The 24,825-nt window shown below is 43.9% G+C and overlaps 3 protein-coding genes across 5 annotated transcripts in view; 1 reads left to right on the top strand and 2 right to left on the bottom strand.

Annotated features, from left to right (window-relative positions):
* Positions 1-339: 339 nt before the first annotated feature.
* On the top strand, positions 340-1,800 carry LOC101163317 (achaete-scute homolog 5). Its single transcript, XM_020702990.1, has one exon. It carries the CDS (start codon positions 634-636, stop codon positions 1,186-1,188), a length of 555 nt encoding a protein of 184 aa, XP_020558649.1. The 5' UTR covers positions 340-633; the 3' UTR covers positions 1,189-1,800.
* A 2,481-nt stretch (positions 1,801-4,281) lies between these two features.
* On the bottom strand, positions 4,282-11,298 carry LOC101163073 (protein phosphatase 1 regulatory subunit 15B). Its single transcript, XM_011475237.3, has 2 exons — positions 8,891-11,298; positions 4,282-5,310 (listed from the first exon to the last, which is right to left on the bottom strand). Exons 1-2 carry the CDS (start codon positions 10,646-10,648, stop codon positions 5,110-5,112), a joined length of 1,959 nt encoding a protein of 652 aa, XP_011473539.1. The 5' UTR covers positions 10,649-11,298; the 3' UTR covers positions 4,282-5,109.
* Positions 11,299-13,385: 2,087 nt separating this feature from the next.
* The window catches only part of pik3c2b (phosphatidylinositol-4-phosphate 3-kinase catalytic subunit type 2 beta), a 43,939-nt gene continuing 32,499 nt past the window's right edge, over positions 13,386-24,825 (bottom strand). For all 3 annotated transcript variants that reach the window (XM_011475234.3, XM_011475235.3, XM_011475236.3), the window contains exons 15-33: positions 23,584-23,726; positions 23,239-23,427; positions 22,571-22,664; positions 21,931-22,025; positions 21,246-21,426; positions 21,021-21,128; positions 20,839-20,931; positions 20,637-20,766; positions 20,430-20,566; positions 20,046-20,215; positions 19,734-19,890; positions 18,540-18,649; positions 17,932-18,133; positions 17,719-17,840; positions 17,522-17,639; positions 15,983-16,058; positions 15,664-15,770; positions 14,541-14,669; positions 13,386-14,464 (exon numbers count right to left, since the gene is read on the bottom strand). In XM_011475234.3, the coding sequence (XP_011473536.1) occupies positions 14,273-14,464; positions 14,541-14,669; positions 15,664-15,770; positions 15,983-16,058; positions 17,522-17,639; positions 17,719-17,840; positions 17,932-18,133; positions 18,540-18,649; positions 19,734-19,890; positions 20,046-20,215; positions 20,430-20,566; positions 20,637-20,766; positions 20,839-20,931; positions 21,021-21,128; positions 21,246-21,426; positions 21,931-22,025; positions 22,571-22,664; positions 23,239-23,427; positions 23,584-23,726 (2,553 nt within the window). In that variant the 3' untranslated portion in view covers positions 13,386-14,272. The remainder of the gene's footprint in view (positions 14,465-14,540; positions 14,670-15,663; positions 15,771-15,982; positions 16,059-17,521; positions 17,640-17,718; positions 17,841-17,931; positions 18,134-18,539; positions 18,650-19,733; positions 19,891-20,045; positions 20,216-20,429; positions 20,567-20,636; positions 20,767-20,838; positions 20,932-21,020; positions 21,129-21,245; positions 21,427-21,930; positions 22,026-22,570; positions 22,665-23,238; positions 23,428-23,583; positions 23,727-24,825) is intronic.

Here is a 24,825-nt window from a genome sequence, read left to right as displayed (position 1 = left end):
AGGACCCTCAACGAGTTGATGCTGCTGACAACTAGTGCAGCCAAATGGTGGCTTTCCTACCTGCAGGGACCAAAATATTTCTTTGTTTGGGTTATTATTATCTTCTTCCTGTTGTATCCACAGCTTCAGATGAGCTGCTATTAGTAAAACAATCTCGTCACAACAAGATTGGAGGGTTTGGCGTAACCCTTGTGCTATCCTAGGCACTTTAACATTGGGAGCTGGGTCATCTAGACCCACTAGACAGTGCGTTAAAACTTTTTTCTTCTGTGATTTGTGATCTTCACTGGTGTCCATGGATTACATGAAATCTTTCCACCTTCATCCACCTTTGTCATGGTAGTGAGAACACGTCAAAGTAAGGGTGGGGTCATCTAAGATAGGACAAGGGTTAAAGCACCCTCTGACGGGTTCTACAGGTTTTAAGGAATGAAACATAGGTTGAACACCTGCAGAGTGGTGATTGTTGGGGCATTAGAAGTACAGATTCATCCTCTTGGTTTTGAACAGCCTGTTAAAAACTACACATGTCCTGTTTTTTGTGTTTCCACAGGTGAGAAGTATTGCTGCTACAAAATGAGTCGACTCTGATCCAACAAGGTGTCCTCTTCTGTTATTGGGCTGTCAGATCGCATGATGAGCTCCACGTTCTCTCATTCGCTCCTCAATCGCTTTGGTGTGCCTTCCTCTGCGGGATTCTGTGAGGACCCCAGCATCTCCCAGAACTCAGACTCTCTGTCCAGCTCCGTCCCCTTTCTTTTTTACCCTCCTGCCATGGACGCCGCTAGCCTGAGCCTCTACAAAGCCCCTCTGAGGAATTCAGGTGGCACCGGGCTCCTTCCATACCTGAACCCGTTCCACCACCACGGACACTTTAGCGTCTATGAGTGTCCCTTTGAACCCGCATTCATCCAGAAGAGGAACGAGCGTGAGCGTCAGAGGGTGAAGTGTGTGAACCAGGGTTACGCCAAGCTGCGAGACCACCTGCCGGGTCAGAGTGCCAACAAGCGACTCAGCAAGGTGGAGACGCTGCGGGCCGCCATCAGGTACATCAAATACCTGCAAGGCCTGGTGGAGCTGGAGGACGGCAGGCAGAGTGGGACGGAGTCACCCCAAAGTTCCACACCCGGTCCAGACTGTGGTGCAGAATCTGAGATGTTCGAGCGACAAACCAGCAATAAAGTTTAAACTCAAATCAGAGCTCAAACAAACACTTACTGATCAGGTGGTTGGGGCGGTGGGAGAAAGGTGAACTGGATCCATCCAAGACAAAAGGATGTCTGTGTTGGACAGCTAGATGTGGGAATGTAGAGAGATGCGCCATGTGAGTCGGATTGTCTACTGACAGTCGTCTGATCTTTGGCCTTTGGGTCAATTATAAATCCTCCCAAAGACTTTAGGGTCTTCCAGCTACTGTTGGTTCTCTGTCTGTCAAACGATACATTAGTAATGTGTTGGATAACAACACAAAGCCATTTTTCACATCAACAGAATTAGCTGATTTATGTTCATTGCGTAAGCACTTTCCTTCTGTAAAAGTTGCATGTCAACACAAAGTTGCTTTTCTCTGTCATTCATCGGAATCATGTTAATTGCCTAAACAACTGCTCCAGTGTAAAAAAAAGTTCAAGTGTTAAAGGGTTAAATGAGTCATAAGTACCTTTTTAATTTGTGATCATTCAAATTTTCAATGAGCCTTAACAGAGATGACCTCCTCCTGTGCTTAACCCTTGTGCTATCTTAGATGACCTCACCCTTGCATTGACGTGTTATTCCTATCATGACAAAGGTGGATAAAGGTGGAAAGATTTCATGTAATCCATGGACACCAGTGAGGTTCATTGAAGAAAAAAGGTTCAGCGCACTGTCCAGTGGGTCTAGATGACCCAACTCCCAATGTCAAAGTGCCTATGATAGCACAAGGGTTACATGTTTGCAATTTGATGCAATGACTTTACCCAACATTAGATGGGAGCATTTGTTGTAGCTGGTACTAACACAACAGGCTAATGCTAAGATCTGTCGGTCCTAAATGTAAAGCTTTGTTTACACTGGGCATGTGATGTGCGTTCAAGAATGGGCTAAAATCCACCTGCAGTTGGAAGAGGCTTGGTGCGAAATGTGGAACCAGTGCAAATCTTGCTCCAGGTTTTTTCACAAGGTTTTCCGCTCTATTCCCATGTATGAGACTTGGTGTCCTTTAATTCCAGCCGGGCACAAACTGCAATAATTACTTTGTCCTTCAGGATCAATTTTTAAACAGTTGGCACTTTCGTGAATCCACATGTCACCACCAAATCCAAGTATCTGATTGGTCAAAGTTCCACTCGTTTTACTTTTAATGCTCAATCAGTGGATGCGCGTTTTGTACATAGAGCCTGAAAATGGACCTAGAAACTTGCGCAGCGACGTGTGAACGCGAAGATTTTGACCGCAGAAGCCTGAAACGCATTTCCTTGGAAGTAGTCGCTTGAAAGCAGGGTTGAGTCCGCAGAGGGTGTTGTAAACATAGCTCAGCCACCTGGATCAAAGGAGAAGAGACACACAAGATTAAATAGGAAGTTGAAAAAAGAGATCTGTGCATTTGAACCCTCAACCTTTCCTAAAGCTACTTTAACAATAGAACAGCTCATAGATATGATGTCAATGCAAAGCTGAACTCCCGATAGAGAAAGATATGCTTAAAAAAATAAGCTCATGTTCAACTGTGTCATGCAAAACATGAAATCATATGATCCTGCAACACATACATGTGTGTCTTTACATCACCACGAAGTTCAAATCACACTTAAAATATCTAAGGTCAGATCAAGTTCAGTTTTGCGTTTTGTACAGTTAATCTACAATAGCTGCCAGGTGAAGAAGACCGGCGATTTCAAATTCAAACTTAGACATTTACAAGTATCTTACTGTGAACTATCATAATTGCATCACTTTCAATATTGTGCCTGCAAAGAATCATGGGACTGGATTATCACTTCTACTTCTACAGTAGTAAGGATAACCCGGTGTTTCCTTTGCTAAAAAAGATAATAAAGGAATCACTAAAACTCCTTGGTTTTCAGCTTGCTGAATTCAAACTTTTTTTTCCAAAAGAGACACTGAATGATGATCCCTTCCATAAATAAAGGGCTGTCTGACACAGACTTTTATATGAGTAGGTATTTCCCTGAAGCTTGAGATAGCATGACTTTGAGTGTTCTTTTTAAATGTTTTGAGAAAAGAACAAAAACTCAAAACCCCTACCCAAACAGATTTTCCTGCAGTTTGGCCGTTCTTGGACGGTCATAACTCCATCTAAGGTGTTAAAGGGTTAAAGCCTAAATGTGTGTGGGTGTTGGGGGGGGGCTTGGTGTGTGTGAGGTAAATGGTGTATACTTATAAAGCGCTTTACAGTCACTAACCCATAAATACACACATTCACACACTGGCACCAAACTTCCACCAGGGGCAAAGAGGTGTTCAGTGTCTTGCCCAAGGACAATTTGACACAAGGGCGTGCAGGGCGGGAATTGAACCTGCAATCTTACGATCAGGGTTTGACCGCCCTACAGCTGCACCACGGCCGCCCCAGGGTTGTTGTGTTGCGTTAGTCAATTTTTTCATTGATTTGCACATTTACGTTTTAGGCAGGTGTTTCATTTTTTTCTGTAGCCTCCTCTTGAGTTTACTATCAGGATTGCTTCAGTGTCAGATGTAAAATATTCTGTCTGCATAAAATTGAACAAACCGACTTATTTTAAAAGTGAAATACATTTTATTTGAGATCCATTGGCCTCTGTGAATGAATATGTAATAATAAGTGATAAGGCTACCATGTTGGTTGAGGCATTTTTTCAACTGAGTAAAACAAAAAAACAAAGCTGCTTTATTTTGCTTTTATGTTGCTGGTCCGGCCCACTTGAGATCAGACGGGTTGAATGTGGCCCCCCGAACCAAAATGAGTTTGACACCCTTGTTGTAGAATGCTGCGACTGTTTTTAAAGTCAGAAACAAAGCAGTCCCGAGGTTTTCAAAAGGCTTACTGTAATGTGGAGTTTATGCCACTAGTTGGTGCTACAACCCCAATGTTAACCCTTGGTGTACTCCTTCAACGAAACCACATCATTAGCACTATCAACAGTCCTCCAATCTGAAGATCAAACTGAGGAAAACAGAATTTATAATCTTTTTCATACTTTCATACATATTTATTTATACTTCATTCTTTGACTGACACTCAATTGATTCCCCTGAATGTAGCATCATTTTTCAACCGGAGTGAAGACACCGATTTCAGAGTCAAGTCATCAGATACTGATTTTATTAAATTATAGAAGTGTGAGGAGGTGAGCAAGCAGGACGAACGACAACAAACCGAATGATACAAAAATAAAAAGCTCCCTTTGAACCGAATTCTGAGATTGAGAAATGCCACTGCAGCTCTCCTCCCACAAGATCTAATCTGCAAACAAATTGGCCTTCATTGTTAGAGTCACACAGCTGTTATCAAAGGAGTCACTCACTTTGGTTTTTAATAAAAATCATAACACAGATCACGTTCATTTATCAAACACGGCAGACTAATCGGGCTGCATCCGAACACGTCTGGATCAACGAGAGCACGGTCATGTCTGATAAATACTGAAGCACCTGAGCTCACCACAAATACTTCATTTTTCAGTCGAACTGCCCCACAGGTAAATTCAGGTACTGACACGTCCTTCTGAAACTGCTGACTTTCTGGGTTGTAGCTTTAGGGTGGAGTCAGAGCGCCCCCTCCTGAACATCCACCTCATGGACCCCCACAGATGACAGCGACACAAACACTTGAAACAGTTCATCTGCACAACACAAACACAGAGTCCAGATTCCTTTACCGTCGTCGCTCGTTCCTGCGGCTATCTGACAGGAAGTGTCTGCGGGAACATTTGAACTCTTAGAGAAAAATATTTGAGTTGATCTGTTTTTCTGAAAAAAGGATGGATAAAAACAGCAGCTGTGAGAGACAGGTGAGTGCACACCTGGGCGACATCTTCACTGCCATAAGGTAAGTCGTTGTGAGTCTAAATCAAAACAAAGCTCAGCAGAGGGTCCGAGAAAGGGGGAGCGCCCCCTGCATGGCGTCTCTCAGCTGTCCTTCAGGCGCTGGTAAACCCGGAGTCGGTGCTGTGGCTGCAGGCAGTACGCGATCTGTTGCTCCACCTCCTGGCAGCGCCGCAGAAAGCGACAGCGGTCCCGGGCCATCTGCTCCCACGGACCCTGCCGGTCCTCCTCCCCCTCCTCCTCACAGCTGGCGAAGAACTCCTCTACAGTGTCACAGAACCGGACCTAACGGAACACACAGGATCAGTCAATGTGTTGAACTTCAGACTGTCGTGGTTATGATTAACGGCTATGTGACCACAAAGTAAACAACACCACCGCTACACGTGGTCACAACCAGCTGACCAACAGCAAACGCTCAGTCACATGACACTGTCCCTGACAGCAACACAGCCTGTGCTTACAAAAAAAGACTAAATCTTTCTATACCCTTGTTAAAAAATACTGAAATGCCTAGATATTATTATAACTAGACAGAATACTTGTTACATAGAGTCTTTCAAAAGAATTTATGGATTAACTGCATTAAAGCTAGCAGAGGGGCTGTTATATGCAAACATGAACTGTAATTAACATAAATATTAAACATTTAAAAGATTAATCAAATACATGAATATTTCTCATATACAAAAAGCTTATTGCAGCAGTTTCATCTAAATATAATGTATGGATATTTATTTATCTATTTTCTACATCTTAATGCCAGCAAAAAAAATGAAGTCAACCAGTGATTCTCTGCAAGTTCATCATCAATACACTGAGAGGTTGTCTCAAATGTTTCCTGTTTCAGCAGCTTGTAAGATTTGCATTTACTCATTGCTTTTTCTGCAACATATGCTGAGCTTCAGTTACTAGAATGTACATATCCAAGGAATCACAGTCAATAATCATAAAGGGATTTTCTCCTTTGGACAAACTGCAGATTTTAATTCCTAAAAACTAATGGAGTCATTTCTAATCCTTCTAACACCCATGTTCTATTAAAGCCAAGACATTTGATTAGCTTTGGCCTTTTTCCGTTAACTTTTCTGAGCTGAAACCATCAATAAACTGTTGGTAATAAAGAAATAAAAGACTCGAAACAATTGGAGAGATCTTGAGTTAACTGCTTGGGTCTGAATCTTATTGGAATTTAAGGACTAGATTTGGTTCTAAACATGTGTGTTGTGTAACCCTGCAGCTGTGTGCATGGCCTCCTGTCAGCATGAGGTCACGTGACAAACTGCAGTAATGTGAGCCGCTTCACATGGACCTGCATGTTCAAGACTCACAAACATGAGCCGACAGAAAAATTCTAAAGATTCTTCTGCAGGACATCAGCAGCATCAGGAGTTTAAAATATATCTTGTGGATCAACATGTTTTTCCTCTGTGGTCAACACAGACAAAAATATGAAAATACAAGGATATCAGTACATTATCGGCAGATATTTCTATGATTAATTAATAATTCAATCTCATTTATCTGCAGTTATAACACTATTGTTAATGAGCTGTATAGTTTTGTTTAGGCTATAATGACAGTGAAGGCAAAACAATGACAATAAAAAAATTTTAGACACCAGGTTGAACATGACTTGTGACTTTTAGACAGGGGAGTCAATAGACTCCTTTCTCAAAGCAGCCTCCAGTGGTCTCTGGAGGAACTGCAACATTTAGAGTATCCATGTTTGTGAATGGAAGGTGGGGCTTGTTCTGAAGATCTGTCAGTCAATCCCATAGACCAGGGGTCGGGAACCTATGGCTCGCGAGCCATATATGGCTCTTTTGATGGTCACATGTGGCTCGCAGACAAATCTTTAATTATACTTTTTTTGTTTTTTTCATTAGACCAGTCCTCGGCGCGATGCGATGCCAGAGGCGCGCAGTAGTAGCGGTGCTTAGAGAGAGAAATCTGCGCCAGCACTTTCAGTTTACTATTATCTATTATTTCACAGAGTTTGTGCCAGCTGAAAACCTGTGAATTGCCGTGGCTAAAACTGCGCGCTCCCGTCTCTGAGGAAGAGCGCGCAGTTGCGGAGACGGGATGTGTGAGGAAGAAAGCAGAGGGTGGGGGTTGTGGGGACCGGCAGCAGGTGAATCGCGCAGGGATTGTAAAAACGTAAAACCCGCTGCCTGTCACTCACTGTGGCGTGTGAGTGTGTGTCTGGCTCCCTGTCTGCATGTGAGCAGTCTTTGTCACATCTAAATAACATTCAGACCAACCTACGATCACGTTTAACGTCTCAACGCCTGCATGAAGCAGAAACCCACCACGTATCAACCAGACTAGACAATCAGCAAAACTATCACGAGAAATACTCATCATTTCCTAGCAACAGCATAACAATGTTATTGAAAAGAATCCACAGACTTATTGTACTTTTAAAATGTTGAAATTACATCAAATGCACACATTCACTTGTATATTTAGTTTTAAACATATTGTCGCGGACTGAGTTTAACTTGGCTGTTAGGCCGCGTTTTAAGTTCTGGAGTTCTGGAACGCATCAAGCAGAGATCTGATTGGCTCTCAGTTCTGTCGCTCAGCCTGTTGTTAGGTAATTTGGACCAATGGGGTTCAGCTATGGGCCAAATAAGGGAAATGGGAGGGCTGGAGCGCGAGCAGGTGAATACAAAGTTGGGAGAAGCGCTCTCATCTCGCTGGAGAGATTCAGAAGTTGCTGAATTAATTGTACGGCGTTTGTTGTGGTCTACAGTAACCAGAATAAAGAACCTTAAGAGAGGTTATGTCTCCGTGCCTCAGTGTGGGAAAGGGACACTACATTATTGTATGGCTCTTTCGAAATTACATTTAAAAATATGTGGCGTTTATGGCTCTCTCGGCAAAAAAGGTTCCCGACCCATGACATAGACTGTACATGAGAACTGGACTGAGTGAGTGTGATGTCACCTATAGAAAATGACTTGCATCCAGCTCCAACCAATGAAAGTCAATTCAGTCAAACTTTTTTCGCGATGTCGCCATGTTGGAACCAGACATCGTCGGTAGCAGTGATTGGTCTGAGTCAATGTTTCACTGGCCAACCACTCTCGCCAATCAGGAGTGAGCTTGCTGGAAGGCCACACCTTAAGACTTGAAAGTGGGAGAAGTTGCCGATCAAATGTTTAGAATTCTTGCTGCAAGACCACACACTGTTATTAAGCCATATAATTGGCCAGTTTACACCTCAGATTTCAGTCAACAACGCGAAGGCGTCCATCCGATTGGTGAAATGCATATATGGATTTATTTGATTCGTTAAATACTTCAAGCTGCCATAAGATTGTTTCAGTACATTTAAGGTAACCATTTATTGCAATATTTGCCAACTTTTGGGATATGAGTATTGGACAGCTTGATATTGCGATAACGATAAATTTGCGATTTATTGTGCAGTCACAATAGCGATAAAGTTTTTCTGTAGTACCAGCATTAGCAAAAACTCTAAGCTAGTAAACGGCCAGGGGAAAAAGGTTTTAAGTCACAGAGATGGACCTTATGTCTGATTCTGAACCAGACTTTCACTAGTTACAGAGCACCAAAACCCAGAATGGATTCAGATGTGTGATGAACTGAATTGTCAAACAGTAAAAAGCTCAGGTAGAGAGAATGTTGACCTTTCTGAACGGCTTCCTTTAAAATCCAAACTAAGGAGGAATCTGACCTCTGTGTTAGTTCAGTTTTTAACGCTCTTGTACTTTTCTTAGTGGTGATTTGGGTTTGGTAGATAACATGTCTTATATATCTGGCCATTATGTGTTTGAAAATATAAAGATTGGCAAAAACCCAATCTGGTGCATCCCTACAAGAAATGCAGACAAACCTTCTTGGAGCTCCTGCAGCTTGGAGACTTGGAGGAGCCAGATCGCTCGGAGAAGCCGCTGTCCATCCTCTCCTCTGCCTCCTCCTTGTTGTACTCAGGTGGAGATGCTGGAGTGAAGGGATCTGGATGGGGCTTGGACTCAGAGGGTTTCTTGGCTTTGACTTTGTGGGGGGCCCCAGTGGGCCTTCGAGTCCTGAGCGGGGCCTGGAAGTTCAAAAGGCTGAAAGGGTCTGAAGAGCAGCTAAAGGAGCCGAGCAGGCGTAGGCTCTCAGCTTCATCCACTTCACTCGCTGATGTAGACTCGTCCCACGAGTCCAGGTTGGAGGGCGGGACAAGGGTAGTGAGGTCAGGGGAAGGTTCAGGGCTGGACTGGGTGGAGGAGGGGGGTGTGGGTGTATGGATGGGCTGAGGCTGGCTTCTGCCTGTGTGCAGGCAAGCGGTGAAGTTCCGGGGGTTATAGGGGTCAGCAATTTGGCACATGGAGGTCCACAGTTGCTCGGAATCTGAATCAGGCTCGCTATCAGAGTCTTCGTCCTCACCCTCCTCTTCTTCATCATCAGAGGAGTTGGAGACGTCAGACGAGCCCTCACTGTCAAAGCCATCATCGTCTTCATCGCTGGACTCGTCTGATTGGCTGCTGTCATCGTCGCTGCAGGGGCAGCCCATGATGAAGGCAATGGCTTTGTTCTGGCACTGGGGGGCAGAGGGTTCTGTCGTCCCTCCAGACTGCTCCTCTTCAGAGCACACTTGTTTTTCCTCCTTATCCTCTGCTGAGGAGGACTCCTCCATCTCAGTGACAGCTGTAGCACTCTCAGGGGTGTCAACCAGAGGCTGCTCCTCAGCTGTATCCTCGGACACCCTGACCAGGTATTGGGGGGGGCTTTGGGAGTATTCCTCCTCCAAACTGGAGCAGCCATTAACTCTGTTGGGGAAGGGCTTGATGCAGCGCTGCCAGCCTGCTGCAGACCCCTCTGGGTTCTGGACTATACAAAAGCCTCCATTATGGGTTAGCTCTTCTTTGTGGTAGGGGGGTCCAGTGTTTTCTCCCAGCATCCACTCTCTGCAGCTGTAGTGGTCAAACAGGTGGGGCTTTGTCTCAGCTGATGGGGAAAGACAAAGCTGGCTGGCCTCTGCCCCCTCCTCATGCCAGGACTTCTCTGACCATAGCCCCCCATGGGACTTTTCCTCATCCTGAAGAAGACTGTCCCACCATGGCCTACTCCTCAAAGCGGGGCTTACCGGCTCTGATGGACCCTCCATGCCCCCACCGGGCCTCAGTTCCTGAGAGGTCAACAGAACCTGGTTTAGAAAAGTTCTGACAGAAGAGAGGACTGTCTGAGACTGTCTGTCCCCCCCGGGACGATCAGGTTCCAACAGAGATTCGGGGGTGAACCAATGAGGACCCATAGCGCCCCCACGCTCCACCAGACCGGGCCCGTCATGATGACACTGGAGGTATGACAGGTGAGGAGGCGCGTGCTGCGCGAGCGGCATCAGGTCAGTCAATTTTCTTAAAAACTCGTTTTCTTCCGGAACAACAAAGCTTCTGGACTCCCCACCGAACCAGCCGGAACCAGACTCAACCAGAGCAGAGGACCGGAGCCGAACCGGAACGAGTTTCTGAAGAAGGGACAGCGCAGGCCGGGACAGCTGGCCGATCCACGAGCTTTCCTGGCTGTCCAGTACCATCGAGGAGAGCCCGGGCCCGGCGGGGGAGGCAGAGCTCTGCGGCCCGTCAGGGTTCAGGCTCCGGAACATGTTCGGTCCGGAGGTAAAGAGGGACTCCAAGGAGCCGCCGTGAGGGTTGACACACAGCTGTCACACCGAAGCGCCCAGTCCAAATGCCTGACACATACTCTCTAAACTGACAGACGCCAGAACCGGCCACCAGAAGCACACGGAATCCAGGAAATGTCTCTCATAACTCCGGCACAGCTGGCGTTTCGTTGGGAGTGGTGGTTAGACTTCTGTCGTGTGGAGCCGGAGCCTGGACCTTCTTCTGACGGGGAGCCAACAACGGAGCCGTGAAACGAGTACAAATTCCGTTCCGGGGAGGCGATACGAGCCATTCTTCCGCGTTTTATCCTCCGTTAGGATCCTGCGGCGGCGGAGAGCCCACCGGGAACTGCAGCTTCGTTAGGCGCGTTAGCTTTAGCACGGCCAGCTAACTGACAGGCGGTTGCTTACTCAGGGAGAGGATACGTCAAATATCTGAGTCTACACCAGCGAAAAGCGGCTCCTTCTTCGGACGTCGGTAGATTTTTGGTGCTCCCGCCGGTAATACTGCTCTGTGTGTCCGTACAGCCGCTGTGCCGCTCCGTGAGTACGTCTGTCGCTCCGGTGGCCGATTTCATCAGAAACTCCGCTTCGTGATCACGCATGCGCGTTTTCTTTCCAGCCAGTGGCAGAAAGAAAGCGGTGACGCGCAGGCGGCGCGGTGACGCGCGCCCACAGCTCAGCCACGGCTCAACATGTGAAGTTACATAATAAAGACTGACAGGGGCAACTGGAGGAAAAAGATAGAAAAATAACAAATTCATTCAAAAGAAACAATACATATGATTAAACTATTTCGCAAGTCATGAACTTATGACTAAATATTTGACAATTATTGTTACAAAGCATGTTCTACCAGGGGTGAGACCAGCGGAGACAAACAATAATTCATTTAGAACTTTCTTAAAGACCCACTCTAATGAATATTGTTTTTTGGGGATTTTTAACATGATCTTGTGGCATTTCTTTTACCTCATGAAAATTAATCTTGAAGTTGCATTTCTGCATATTTCTTTATTCAAACTGTTGTGAATCAGGCGCAGACGAAATGTTAGGAAAATAGTGTATTTGTTATCTAGAAAATACGCTGGGCAGGCAACAAGCTCCTGCTTCATTCTGATGCATCTACTTGTACGTCTTTGTTTGAGCTGAGCTTGTCTGAGCTGACATCTGGCTTAAAACCGTACGCCTGGATAGCTCCAATATTGCTCGCCATTTTTGTTGGAACTTGGGGTTGTGAGAGGCTGTAAGGTAGTGGGAGAGTGCATAAACAGATGGGTGATGGGAAGTGGGGGACAGGGTTAATCTACCCCAACAAATCGGAGGCAAATTTCTAATAAACTGCTCTGGCGCTCTGCAGAAGCTATGTCTTAGAAAAATGACAGTTATATTTTTTGGAACATTTTACAGTAGATCAAAGGAGGATCAAAGTGAGTCAGGATGAGGAACAGTAGATATATGAAAAAATAGTACTTTCAATAAATGTTTTGCTGAACCATTTTTCTTTAAATACATTTGTAATTACAAATTGTAATGACATTCTTCTGGTAATTTTAAAAAAAAATTTGGCTGCTAACATGTAAAATTGTAAATGTCATATAGTGACAATATTGGAGGTTTGCAGTTCAAAATATACACCTTCTTGCAAAGTCAAACTTATTAAAAGTGAAAAGTTAGTCATGAATTGTTTAAAGCTTTCTTTTTCAACATTCCATGTTTGCTATGGTTGGTTTTGAATAAAATGTTGACTTTACAAACCACCTTGTTTAGCTTTAGTGCCACTTTTTAAAAAATCTTAAAATTTTCAATTAAAAAAATGGGTCAAACTGTGACCTTCTCTGGGGTCCTCCTTCAATATTAGCTGTTTTATGTTTTTGTAATAGAAAGTGTTGGCCTTGAAGGCGTGGACAGCTTTCTGTAGAGATTTTGGGGTAACAAAAACATTTAAACCTCCTGTAACCGTAGGGTTATCCTGGGCACTTTAACATTGGGAGTTGGGTCATCTAGACCCACTAGACAGTGCTCTGAACCTTTTTTCTTCAATGATTTGTGATCTTCACTGGTGTCCATGGATTACATGAAATCTTTCCAACTTTATCCACCTTTGTCATGGTAGGGAGAACATGTCAATGCAAGGGTGGGGTCATCTAAGATAGCACAAGGGCTAAAGTCAATTTTATTTATTTTATTGGACTCGTGGAGCTGTTTTTTGTTAATATAATTTAAGGAATGAAGAGTTCTCAGGAGAAAACTGGCGTGAAGCAGGTGTTTGGACTGAACACAACTCAATACTTTCCCATAGAAATGAAAAATGACTGAACTCTTTGTTTCTTTATTCTCTTCCAGAGTTTTAAATCATTAATACGTCCAGACCTTAAATTCATTTTTCATTCAAGCATTTTGTTATCGCTATTCCTTTTTTTTAACCTGCTCATTGATAGAAAAGAAGGAAAAGATTAAGCAGGTGAAATTCTGTTGTAAAGGTTCCAGCGGTTTCTGCAATAGTGAAGTTACTGATTAACCAGCAAAGAATCGAAAGCCAACAAACCCAACCTGGACAAAAGACTAGGAAAAAATTCATGTCAGAATTTTTCACAGACGAGAGGAGGAGTGTTCCAATTCTGGTTCTGACTGATTCTGTCTGAACGCTGTTTCAATGATCACCCCGTAAAATGGAAAAACACAAATGGATTGGACGCAAGAGATGAGAACAAAAAGATTTCTGTTCTTCACTTCAAGTTTATTCTTTAGTGCAAAAGTTCAGTGAGTAAAGAAAAACTCGTCACATTTTCATCCAGTAATGCAGAAAGGGTCAGAGGTCAAAGATGGCTGCAGGATTAAAAATGCTGTGGGTGGGCGAGGCTTCTGAGGCTCCCTCTTTATCTTAATGCCAGTTTGGAACAGTTTAGAAATGATCACATTGCAGATCAGGCGGTGACGCTGACTAAAGTGTTTTGAGTTTTGCGCCTGCTGTGATCTCTGACCCGAAAGGCGCAACAAACCCGCTTCGGTTCATCGTCTATTGCAGCCTGGACCCCCACCGGGGCAGACAAACATACGGACGACTTCCCAAAATGCACAACATAAGAGCTGAACGTTCTTCTTGCAGCTCATGGAGCCAATCAGCTGCTTGAATGCTGCAGGAAAAAAAAATTCAGTTTATTTTGTTGTGCTTTTCTTCCTCATCCCTTTTGTTCCTCTGAGCAGCAGCTCCTTCGGCTCCTACGCCCCCTGCTGGCATCTGAGTGACATTACAGCACATAAATGCTTTCCTTTGCTCCTCAATCACGGAGCGTGACGTAAAACACGCCATCGCCTAAAGAGGGCTCGTCTTATTGAATTTATGTTGACTCAAGTTCAGATTAGATAAGGTTAATTCGATTTAACTAATCTCAGGTTAAAGCAGTGGTCAGACTGAAAGGATGAACCAGGTCCATCAAACATTCTTGCTGTTTTAAATGCAACAAACAAACATCAAAAGCGACGTATCAGGGCCATTGTGGTCTGGTAAAACCCTCACTGTGAGGGCTGACAGCCATTCGGCTATTACTTTGAAAGGACTTCCTTTTACTGAGGCGTCCTCCAGAGTTGAACCTGCTCTGCCTGTCATTGGGCGGAGTCTGATCCTGCTCCGCCTAGCCGATGCCAGTCCACCCAGTGTTGGCCTGGGACCACCCTGTTCAAGGGGATGAAGGTCTCCCCTAACAGCGTGTTCTCCCAGAAGGCGCCATCGCTCAGAACCCGCAGGTGGATCGTGCGCTGCTCCAAGTCTCCCCGGGGGATTCTATCATACACCAGCTGAGGAGCACAGCAGACACGTGGGGATGAGAGCTGTCAGAAGATACCAGGGCAAGTCAGTGGAAACGCTACACACCATCTCGTTGTAGGTGGGGTTACAGGTGCGGCGCGCCGCCTTCGTCTTCCTCTTGCTCGTCTTCTGAGGGTCAGGAAGCAGGTAGAGCTTCACGTAGGGGTCTGGGTCCGTGCCGTCCTGCAGGGGCTGCTGCTCACACAAACACAGAACTGTAGGTTAGGAAGTTCATCTCTTGGCAGACAGGAAGTTGTTTTTCAGAGGAATCAGAAAATTTTGCCTAAAAACAGCACAATAATAATTAAAAGACCACTGGAAACGCTTTTACAGCAGATCAAAAGATGATTGAAGTGGGACTTTAATGGCTGTAGATCAGGTCTTTTTTTTACAATTAACCGCAAAACATTGTTAGATCGGTTCTGAAAGTAACCTGTCAACTGAATTTCTGGGACATTTTTTTGTCTTCTCATAGAACTGAAAGAACTGTCTGATCTTTTGTCTTTTGTTTAAGGGAGTTCCTCAGGGCTCCGTTTTAGCTCCTCTTTCCCTTTTGATTCACCTAAGCACGCTTTCTCGACTTATTCACCAAAAATATGTTGCATGACTTCTTTGCACATTACATTCAGCTGTGCTGTCCAGTTTTGACTCAGAATTCTTTCCTGTAATGAGAGTTTCACTGTTTGACTTGTTGAACTACATAACCCATGTTCCAAACTAGTTAGTGTAGATAATCTGGCCCTGAACATAAAACCAAACTTATTCAACAAGATGATGGTTTGTGGTTACTTTTATTTTTAATTGTGACTCGTGACAAACATTTCAAGTGTTCGAGGTGGGGGCCGACAGGCACCACATTCTATTATTTACTGATCTATAGATTCTTTTCATGCAAAAGATTTAGGAGGAACATGTTATAAAAAAGTAGCAGATAGTTATTCTGATTAATAGAATTAGTGAATAATAGTTTATTTATCAAAAAAGTCTATGAAATTTTGGCTCATCGAGGCCAGCAGGTACTTCCGATATTGGAATGCGAGGGGTCACTCTGTTCACATATACAGTCAATGATCTGCACTTTGTTCAAAGGCCTCTGTGAAAAGAGCTCTATAAATAAAGGTTATTGAACGACTTACAATTAGTCACACAAATGTTTATGTCTGCAACATAGACACATGCTCAGACTGACCAGTCTTCGGATGTGCATCACCATGATGAAGAGTTTCTCGTTCTTGAAGGAGATGGAGAGTTTGACTTCACCAAGCTCTTTCCCTGAAGCTGGAGACCATATTATCTCTGCAAAACACAGACGCACAAGATCAGGAGACACAACACAGACACACACACACGTCACTTCACTTTATCTGTAAACTGAGGTAGTGGTGCAGCTGATATTTCATCCCTGTGGCATTGCTTGGACAGGTGGAGCTAAGACTACAAGAGTAAGTGGGACTATGGTTGCCATGGTGACTGCTGGGCAACATTTGACATGCTGATAAGGCTCTCACCTGCAGGCTTGCTGCTGGTCGTTCCTGCTCGCTCGTCCCGGGGCAGCGGGTGGAAGAAGGTGTAGACCAGGTCACACTGAAACACAACTCATCAGTTGGATGCACAAAACACATGTTTTCAAAGGTTTGAAATTCCAACTCTTCCTTCCTGTGCTAGCATTATATTGTAACTACACAACATCTGGTTCCAGATGTTTCTAAAACCCAGAACTTCTCTAAACAACAGGAAGTTATAACAGCATTTCTGAGTTCTGATTGTGCAGAGAGGCTACATTCCTGTCATCATGGAGCTGTGGCGCTCTGATACCGCGTCCACACCCTCCCTGAGCGCAAGTGTGAGCGCTGATACAGCTGCTCACACAGAGACACTCCAGAGAGTCAGAAAGGGAAAATGAAAGTGACCACGAACAACAACTGAAACGACAACACCTGCTCACCAAACGCATTTCTCCATCATGAACCTCAACTACAAACTGAATCACATTTATTTTTTGGAGTTCAGACAAAATGTCTGAAGCCTAATTTTCCCCCAGTGATGAGTAGAATTGGCTGCAGCGTTTTTAAAACTTGCAATCTTACAAGTTTTGACTTCTGTGCAGCTGTGAATCTTGCAGCCACCTTAAAACCAGAGGAGGTCTCTGTATAAAGCTGTTCAACTTTTAAAATCCTTCTTTTCATTTAGTGGACTAAAAACCCACGAAATCAACAATGGCATAATTCTGATGATAGAGGACAAATATAAAGAAAATTAAAAACAAAAGTGGGATTTCTGAGAATTTTATTTATTCAAGTCGTTGGGAATCAGGAGCAGATGATAAACTACCGTTTGAAAAAAAGAAGATTTGTGACGTAGAAAACATGCTGGGCAGGCTGCAGGTTCCCTGCTCGGTGCCAACAGTCCAGCCCACAACTCAGAGGCAAACTTGAAAGACCACTGGGAACGCTTAAATAATAGCTCCAAAGATGATCGGAGTGGGTCGTCACGTCTTATATTAAAAAAAATCATTATAATTTTTCTGTTTTACTTTGGTGGGTGACAAAACCACAGAGGAAACAAATGCTGAAAAAATAACATAAGATAAATAGTTGGGGCAAAACAAGAACAAAAAAAACAAAAAAAAGGCACAGCAAGGTGGTGATTGGCTGTTCCAAATGTCAGTCACAAATCCTCACTCTTGATTGGAAGATGAGTATTACAGGCAAAGAAAAAAAACGTATTTAGTAGGTGTTTTTATTCATGTGTTACATACAATTTATCATTTTGTCCTTAATATTATCTATTGAAATGACTTTTTCTGTGATACCAATTAAAATGGACTTTCCACTTATCCACTCCCTCCGGGCTTTGCTTGATGCTTCAGCTCAAACGTCCAGCAGAAGCTTTGCAATCTTTGCCATGATCTAAAGTTTGTGTGAAGCTTGGCTAAACTTGTTTTCAGGCTTTCTACACATGCAGCCCGTGCAAAATATAAATCTATACGCAAAGCGGATTTGTTTATGTCACTGCAGGGGCGGAGTCAGGTGACAAAAACAACTCACCTGTGCCACCTCTGGTGCGGCGTGGATCAGGTGCCACACATAACCATTCAGTTCGTCCTTCCTCCTGTCAGCTGTTGCTTCACTACGGGAGCGTCCAATTACAAAACGGCTGGGGAAGCTGTGGGCGGGGCAGAAAGGTGGGTCAGACTGGGGTTTCTTTCTCATCTCTGTGGTTCTTGCAACAGGTCCTGGTGTACCTGGGCAGCTTGGATGAGGGGAAGACCAGCCTAAGCTTGCAGTGAAGCTCATAAAACTCCTCAAACGTCCTCTGGACCAGCTGCACCTCCTGACCGTCACGCTCCACCTTCACAACATATGCCTGACACACACAGACACCGTCATCTGTAAACACAAGCTCTTGATCTCCGCTGCTGGGTCTGCAGCCCAGCGGGGGTCAGAGGTGGACTCACGTAGCCTTTGCTGGTGTTGGAGGTGCGGATGTGACTGCAGATGTACAGGCCCCTGATGACGCCGTCGCTCTTCGCCGTGTGAACTCTGGGAGCAAACGACAGCGTGGGACACTCCTCCGACGAGGCAAACTTCATCTGGGACAGGTTGTGAATGAAGAAGTTGAGTTTGGTGGCAACGCTGCCCAGACTGGACTCAATCAGCCTGTAGGAGAACAAACAGAGGAGGGTGAGGGCGGTTCTGCAGTCAGGGAACATCCTCTAAAGCTTACCAGATACATTTCTGTTCCAGTCATGTTTGGATGTTTAGAAAATATTATTGACTTTGTTTTTGGAGACTCTATCTTGTCTTTACCAATCAGGAGTACAACATTTCATTTGGTAAATTCTAAAAATATTTGTCATTTTCCCCCCATTTTTTGAGTTTTTAGTGTATTTTCTAAAAAACAAACCATTCTAACTTGGTCAAGTGTTATCTCATGTTGAGTGTAATCATCTGGGAGTAGAAGTCAGACATTGATCACCGTCTTAGCGGTTCAAAAAGTTTGTTTTCATCAGAATAAAAAAGCATCAGAGAAGAGCCATAGAGGGAGTCGGGGGAGAACGAGTACCTGGTGAAGTACATGGTGGCGTCAGCCTCGGACTCGTGAGGCCTCAGGGCGTCATAGACGTACTTCAGATCATCCAGATCAGACAGTTCAGGAATCCCACAGGACAACATCTGTGCAAACAAACACAAGTTTAAGCAGCTGCTTGTTTCAGGATCCAAACGGAGCTTTGTGTGTTTGTGGACTCTTCTCTGGCTGCGTGTTTGTGTGTAGCAAACAACATACTGACACTCATTTCAGATTCACTGAATCAGCACATTATGATTAAATGTGTGCGCATACTTTTAATTTGGTAATGAAAAGAGTTTTCTCAATGACTCAACAAAGGTGACACTCTTTTAAAATTTTTATCTCTATAATAATATAAAATAACTTTAAAAGAAAATCTATACAAGAATTGTATTGATCAATATTTTATCATAGATCTATGTTTAGAGAAACAAAATAAAGGTTTTCAACCTATTGATGAGTACCGTATTTCTTTTTATGTGAATGTATGTTTTCTGAGTTTTTGTGTGTTTCTATGTGATAATGCAAGTATGTTATTTTATTATTAGTTTGTGTGTTATCAGTGTGTATTCATGCCAGTTTTGTGTGTTAATGCATGTCATCTGGGTGTGTGTTTTCACGCGTTTTTCTTTATGTTGTCATCTGTGTTTCTGTGTCTGCTTGTTTGTGTTAATACAAGTTTTTGGTCAGTGTTTTTGTGTACAATTGGTGTGTGTCTGTTAATGTGTGCTATGTGTTTTTGTATTTTAAAGCAAGTTTTTTTGGTGTGTATTTTCTGTATGTTATACTGTGTGTGTGTGTGTGTGTGTAAATGCAAATTTTTCATGTGTGCTTTTGTGTGTTTGTTTATCTGTGTTAACTGTGTGTGTGTTTGTGTTAATCCAAGCTTTATTGTGTGTTATTTGTGTGTGTTAATGCAAGTCTTTTTTAAGGGTTTTTGTGTGTGCTTTGTGTGTGTTGGTCAATGTCAGTTACACATGTTTGTATGAAAATGCAAGTATTCTTGTGGATCATCAGTGTGTGTTTAATGCAAGTTTTTTTGTGCTTGTTCTTGTGTGTTTGTTCATGTGAGGTATGTTTGTTTTTATGACTGTTAATGCAAGTTTTCATGTGTCTTTGTGTGTGTTAATGTGATTTTTTGTTCATGAGAGTAATCTGTGTGTGTGTGTGTGTGTCTGTTGGACACACCAGGCCCAGCAGGTTGAGGAACAGGTGTGCGTGTTTGCGGATCAGGTTGTACGCCTCGCAGCAAAGATCCACAAAGTCGTGGAAGCGGCTGGACGGTTTGTCTCCTCCGTTGATGACGAACGCCATGTCAGAGGTGAAAACAAAAGGAGCGCGGTCTCTGCAGAAGAGACATGACAGGGTGGTTACACGTAAAAGAGGAAGCGCATACGGCAGTGAAAAAAGAGGCCACGCCTCCTCTCAGGTTTGAAGCAGGCAGAGAGGGTTGCAGCCTGGAGTTTTCTGGTTATCAGGAACACAGCTGGCAGCTCTCACCGCTTGATGTTTCCAAACATCTGCGCGTGTCCCAGGAACTTTCCAAAGTCGATGTGGAACATGTGACCGCTGGTCTTCAGCATGATGTTGTCATTGTGGCGGTCGCAGATTCCCAGGATGTAGGTGGCCACGCAGCAGCCGGCACACGAGTAGATGAAGTTCTCCACAGCCTGACAGGTGCAACAGCACAGATAAGTGAGGGGGAGGGACTTCCTAGAGATTTAGTACCTGCTTCCTGCCTACAGCATCAGAGTAGCTATAACTTCATTTACAAAAAAATCCCCAGAATCTTCACTTTTACATAAGTTGCAAGTCACTCAACGATAAAAACTTAAAACTGTACTGGAAACATCACAGGTGTGCCTCTCTGCACAGGTGTGTTACCTTGTCATACTGCTCCTCAGTGGGGTTGTGTTTCTGTAGCCAGTCGGCGAGCGTTCGGTCTTTAAACGATCCTGTAACTCCGTGCTCCACCTGGATCTTCCTCAGAGTGTCCGCCTGGGGAATCATCTCCACCATACCTGACAGACGCAAAACACACCTGTCATTGTGAGCAAAGAACACGCATCTGTGGCACACCCGCATCCTTACCTCGTCCTCGGCCCGTGGAAAAACACTTGAAGATGACCATTTTCATGTCCAGACCCTCCTGGATCCAGATCTTGTTCATAATGCGGATGATCTGCAGGGTCAGCATGTCCTGACGCAGATCGTCTCCTGACTGAACCAAGGGCGAGACGTCAGCTCTCATAGGGGAACCAGGTGTTGCTGCGCCTGGTGAGTCAGGGCTTACCTTAAAGATGACATTAACGTTGTCTCCATGAGGATCCAGGTTCTGGAAGGAGAGCTTTAGGGGGACGGCGTTGGAGTTGTAGAACGAACACGACTGAAAAATAGCAACAAAAACTCCTTGTTCTACTTTCATGTGTCTGTAGGTGTGTCTATGAGCATCTCTACAAGTGTGTGTGTTTTTACCTGGATCTTGATTCCAGTAGCAACCATTGCTGGGTTCAGAGGAAGTCTACAGCTGCTGTTCAGGAGGAAGAACTTCTTTACCTCCTCCAGTGCCTCTCTGAGGACACCCTGAACACACACACACACACACACACACACCCATGGTCATGTACTACTGCCTGTGCTGGTAAGCTCAGAAAAACTTCTTAAACAAATCTTTTTATGTCTGCTCTATCAGCTCCTCACCTGTCTGCTGGACGCTGTGGCGTCGCGGACCTTCTGAGCGACTTTGGTGAGGATGGAGACGAGCCAGCACTGGCGATCGAACTGTTCCCTCAGACTTCGGCCCACGCAGCACAGCAGGGCAGCCAGCAGGTGCTGGTAGCGAGCGCTGAACTGACTGTCCTGCAGGTTGTCTTTCAGGAGCCTGGCACATACACACACACACACACATACACACACACACACACGATTTACAGTTCAAAACAGCAACACCAGATCTCAGCTGTTGGTAAACACCAAACTCCGGCAGAAAAAGAGTCTTAGCTCCACTGTTTACATACTTCTGACTACCATGACTCTTGAACCGATGACGCATTTTACATAATTCCAGCAGATTCTGAAGCTGAGAAAAGCTGCCTTGGTCTAATATGAAACACTTTACAACAGTGACGTTCTTAAGCAATAACCTAAATCAGCTGTCAGAATCAGCTGATTTACGTTGATCATGTCAACGGTCGAAAAAGTACGATATGTCAAAGGGTGTGTGTTCTTTAGATGTCATTGGTGGCAGCTCTGGTGTTAAAGGTTTCAAATAAAGAGGTGCCCTTCTGCCCTGACACTTTGATTATGTGTCTTCAGATTCCACAGATCTGAATCTTCTGGGGCCATCTGCCTGAGTAAACAGTAATTGAAGAGAGTATCGCTTTACCAGAAGAGGTAGTGAGCGATGCGAACGTCGCCGATCGCTCTGCGAAGGAGGAATCGAACCAGAGAGCTGTCCAGGTAGCACTCGTACTTCACCGCCTGGGATGATGGAACAGACCAAAGGGACAGATGAGCAGATATTTTCCTGCATTACTGAGACCGTATTCTCTACTAAGGAGCAGCAGTGATTCTGCAAATATAATCCTTACTTTAGCATACATATGGATGCACCAGCCTGCCAGAACAAATCTTTCAACAGCATGTACAACAAAGACATTTTAAACCGTGCACTCCGTCCTTTAACTCAGCCAAAAACAATAAGTGCAGAAATGCAGAAACAAGGTGAAAGTTTTAACAGAATCTGATGGATCTTTTTACTTATTTTCTAAAAGCAGAATTTAGCTATTTTTTCTTCCTGAGTTATGAACTGTGCATGATTTCTAAAGATGATCTGCTTACTTATGAGTTTCTTCTGAAATGCATCAAAACATCTCAAATTGAGATGATCCAGAACAGCGCTCGGCTGGTTTAACTGAATTTCCTACTCCATCAAATTCACATTCAAACTAAACTTAGGAAGTAAACCTGACTGCTCATGGATTGCTTTTTCCTTAGAAGAATCCAGCCCCATCTGCTCTGCTTACCTGCACCAGCTGAGGCAGGAAGTCCAGCAGCTCTGGGTCTGAGATGGAGTCCATCCACTGGACCGCCGTCCTCCTCAGCTCCTGGTCCGGGAATCTGCGCCGTGCAGGAAAAGATAGCTATGAACAAACCCTTTTCTAAGCAACAAAGTCAAAGTAAACTTTATTGTCAATATCTATGTTTTCACATACATAGAAATTGAAATTCTGTTTCTCTCAAGCTCCAGTCTGAACAGGGAATCTAACTTCAAGTTTTACAAAATAAAATACAATAAGATGAAAAAAATAAAGTGACTATAAAAAACAATATATAAAAAAAAATTAAGTGACTGTAAAAATAAGAAAAAATAAAGTGACTGTAGTATAGTTCTTCATTTTTTTATAACACCAGTGGACTTGTGGAAGGTGCAGTTCAGTGCTGATGGGGTAGAATGATGTGTGGGTCAGAAAGGAACTGTCATTGTGGTAGAATGACAGTTCTACCACATGACGTGTGCGTCTTTCTACCTCAAGAGCTGGAGCTACAGCAGCCTGCAGAAACAGCAGCTTTAACCTGTCGATTTAACAACCTATGTGACCCTGATTAACTATGAGATGCACACCTGAGCTGTCACTTCAGAAGCACCCCGACCTTGCCTACATTTTTTGTGTGTGACCTGTGCAACACGTACGAGGCGTGAAGCAGTCCCAGAGCGTCCATGTGGCTCAGGCATGCCCACTGCCGCAGAAGCGCATATATCTCCGGAAGACACGCCCACTGCCAGCAGGGGGCGCTAGCTAGGATCAGGGGCAGCGCTGCGCTCTCCTGCTGACAGAAGGCCTTCTTCTCCCAAAGCAGGCGCTTGTTGTCTGTTGTCAGCCTTCGAATACAACAACACAAGCTGAATACAACCATCACCATTTCCGAGTCTGTCTAAATGATCATCGCAACGGTTAAACAAAGAGAGTTCTTAGAGAAACTAAAATAGTTACATTAGATGCACATTTAACTATGCACAAATGTGTGTGTTTCTAACCAGAAGAAAGCCTTCTTGTGCAGAACGTCCTGCAGCTGCATCTGACTGATGGTGTCCAGTTTCTTGAACTCATACTGAGGACAGAAATCTGCAGGAGCTGGGGTGCTGAAGCAGACCTCAAAGGAGGAGGTGGGGAAATCCACCTGATGGACAAATGCATAAACACGTTAAAGGAGAGCGGACAGTTCAGAGGTCATTCTGGAGCTCACTGCTCTTCTCTCATTTATTTATAATTATTATACATCTACAAAAAAAACCCAGATATAATTTACAAGGTTGATCTAGTCACAAGCTGGGCACTGAACATAAAGAAATAAAAAAATGAAGAAACAGACTGATCAAAGAACAAAATACAGAACAGATAAAAACCACAGCAATATCTAACAATAAGAGCAGCTTTAATTATTTTGTTAAGATTGAACAACTGAAAAACAATTTGGTTTGTAAAACAGCAACTAAAAAAAAAAAAAAGATAAGTAACATAAATTACCACGAGTTGGAAAATGAAATAGGTTCTGAAACCATGCCCTGTGGTACACCAAAAAACTTGATGAAGAAGAAAGTGGAAGCAGCGATTTGTACAAGTGTTTAACTAACTTAACAGTTAGCTTATGGAACACCAGTCTTGGGTAAAACCTGATATATGGTAGAAGAAAGTAAAAAAACACAGCATTTTTAAATCTAGTTACTGGAAAATCACTAAAAACCTTCATAGCAGAGGTCACAGGTAAGAAAATGCTTCCTAAATATTATTAGTATTATAAGATTCCCATAATTTTAGGAAAATACCCCTTAAAGCTAGAAAACTTTTGATGTTTACCAACAAGCTTCTGAAAAAATCCTGCCAAGACAAATTTAGGAAAAATTGAAAGCACAAATGTCTGATTCCATTTTTAAGTTCAGTTTTCATTCAGTCTCATATCAGCCTGAGGCCTGACACAAACAGAATGAAAGCACAGTATGCTTGTGTTGTCCATCAGCCCAACCCGGTGTGAGGCATACCGAAGTTAAAGAGGATGATGCCCCCCATGCTTTCAAAAGTTTGTGTCATTTGAGCAACTGTGGATCTCCCTAGCACTTGAAAAACTCCAGAGCAGCTGAGAATCACCAGAGCAGCTGTGAATAATCAGAGCAGATGTTGATATCCAGAACAGCTGGGCATCACTAGAGCAGCTGGTGGATCCCCAAAGAAGCTGTATATCACTAGAGCAGCTGTTGGTCACCCGAGCAGCTGTGGATCCC

This window comes from Oryzias latipes, chromosome 5 (genome assembly GCF_002234675.1).
Source record: "Oryzias latipes chromosome 5, ASM223467v1".
Lineage (NCBI taxonomy): Eukaryota > Metazoa > Chordata > Actinopteri > Beloniformes > Adrianichthyidae > Oryzias > Oryzias latipes.
Note: the sequence above shows the minus strand (reverse complement) of the source record. Positions and strands in the feature narration are given on the sequence as shown.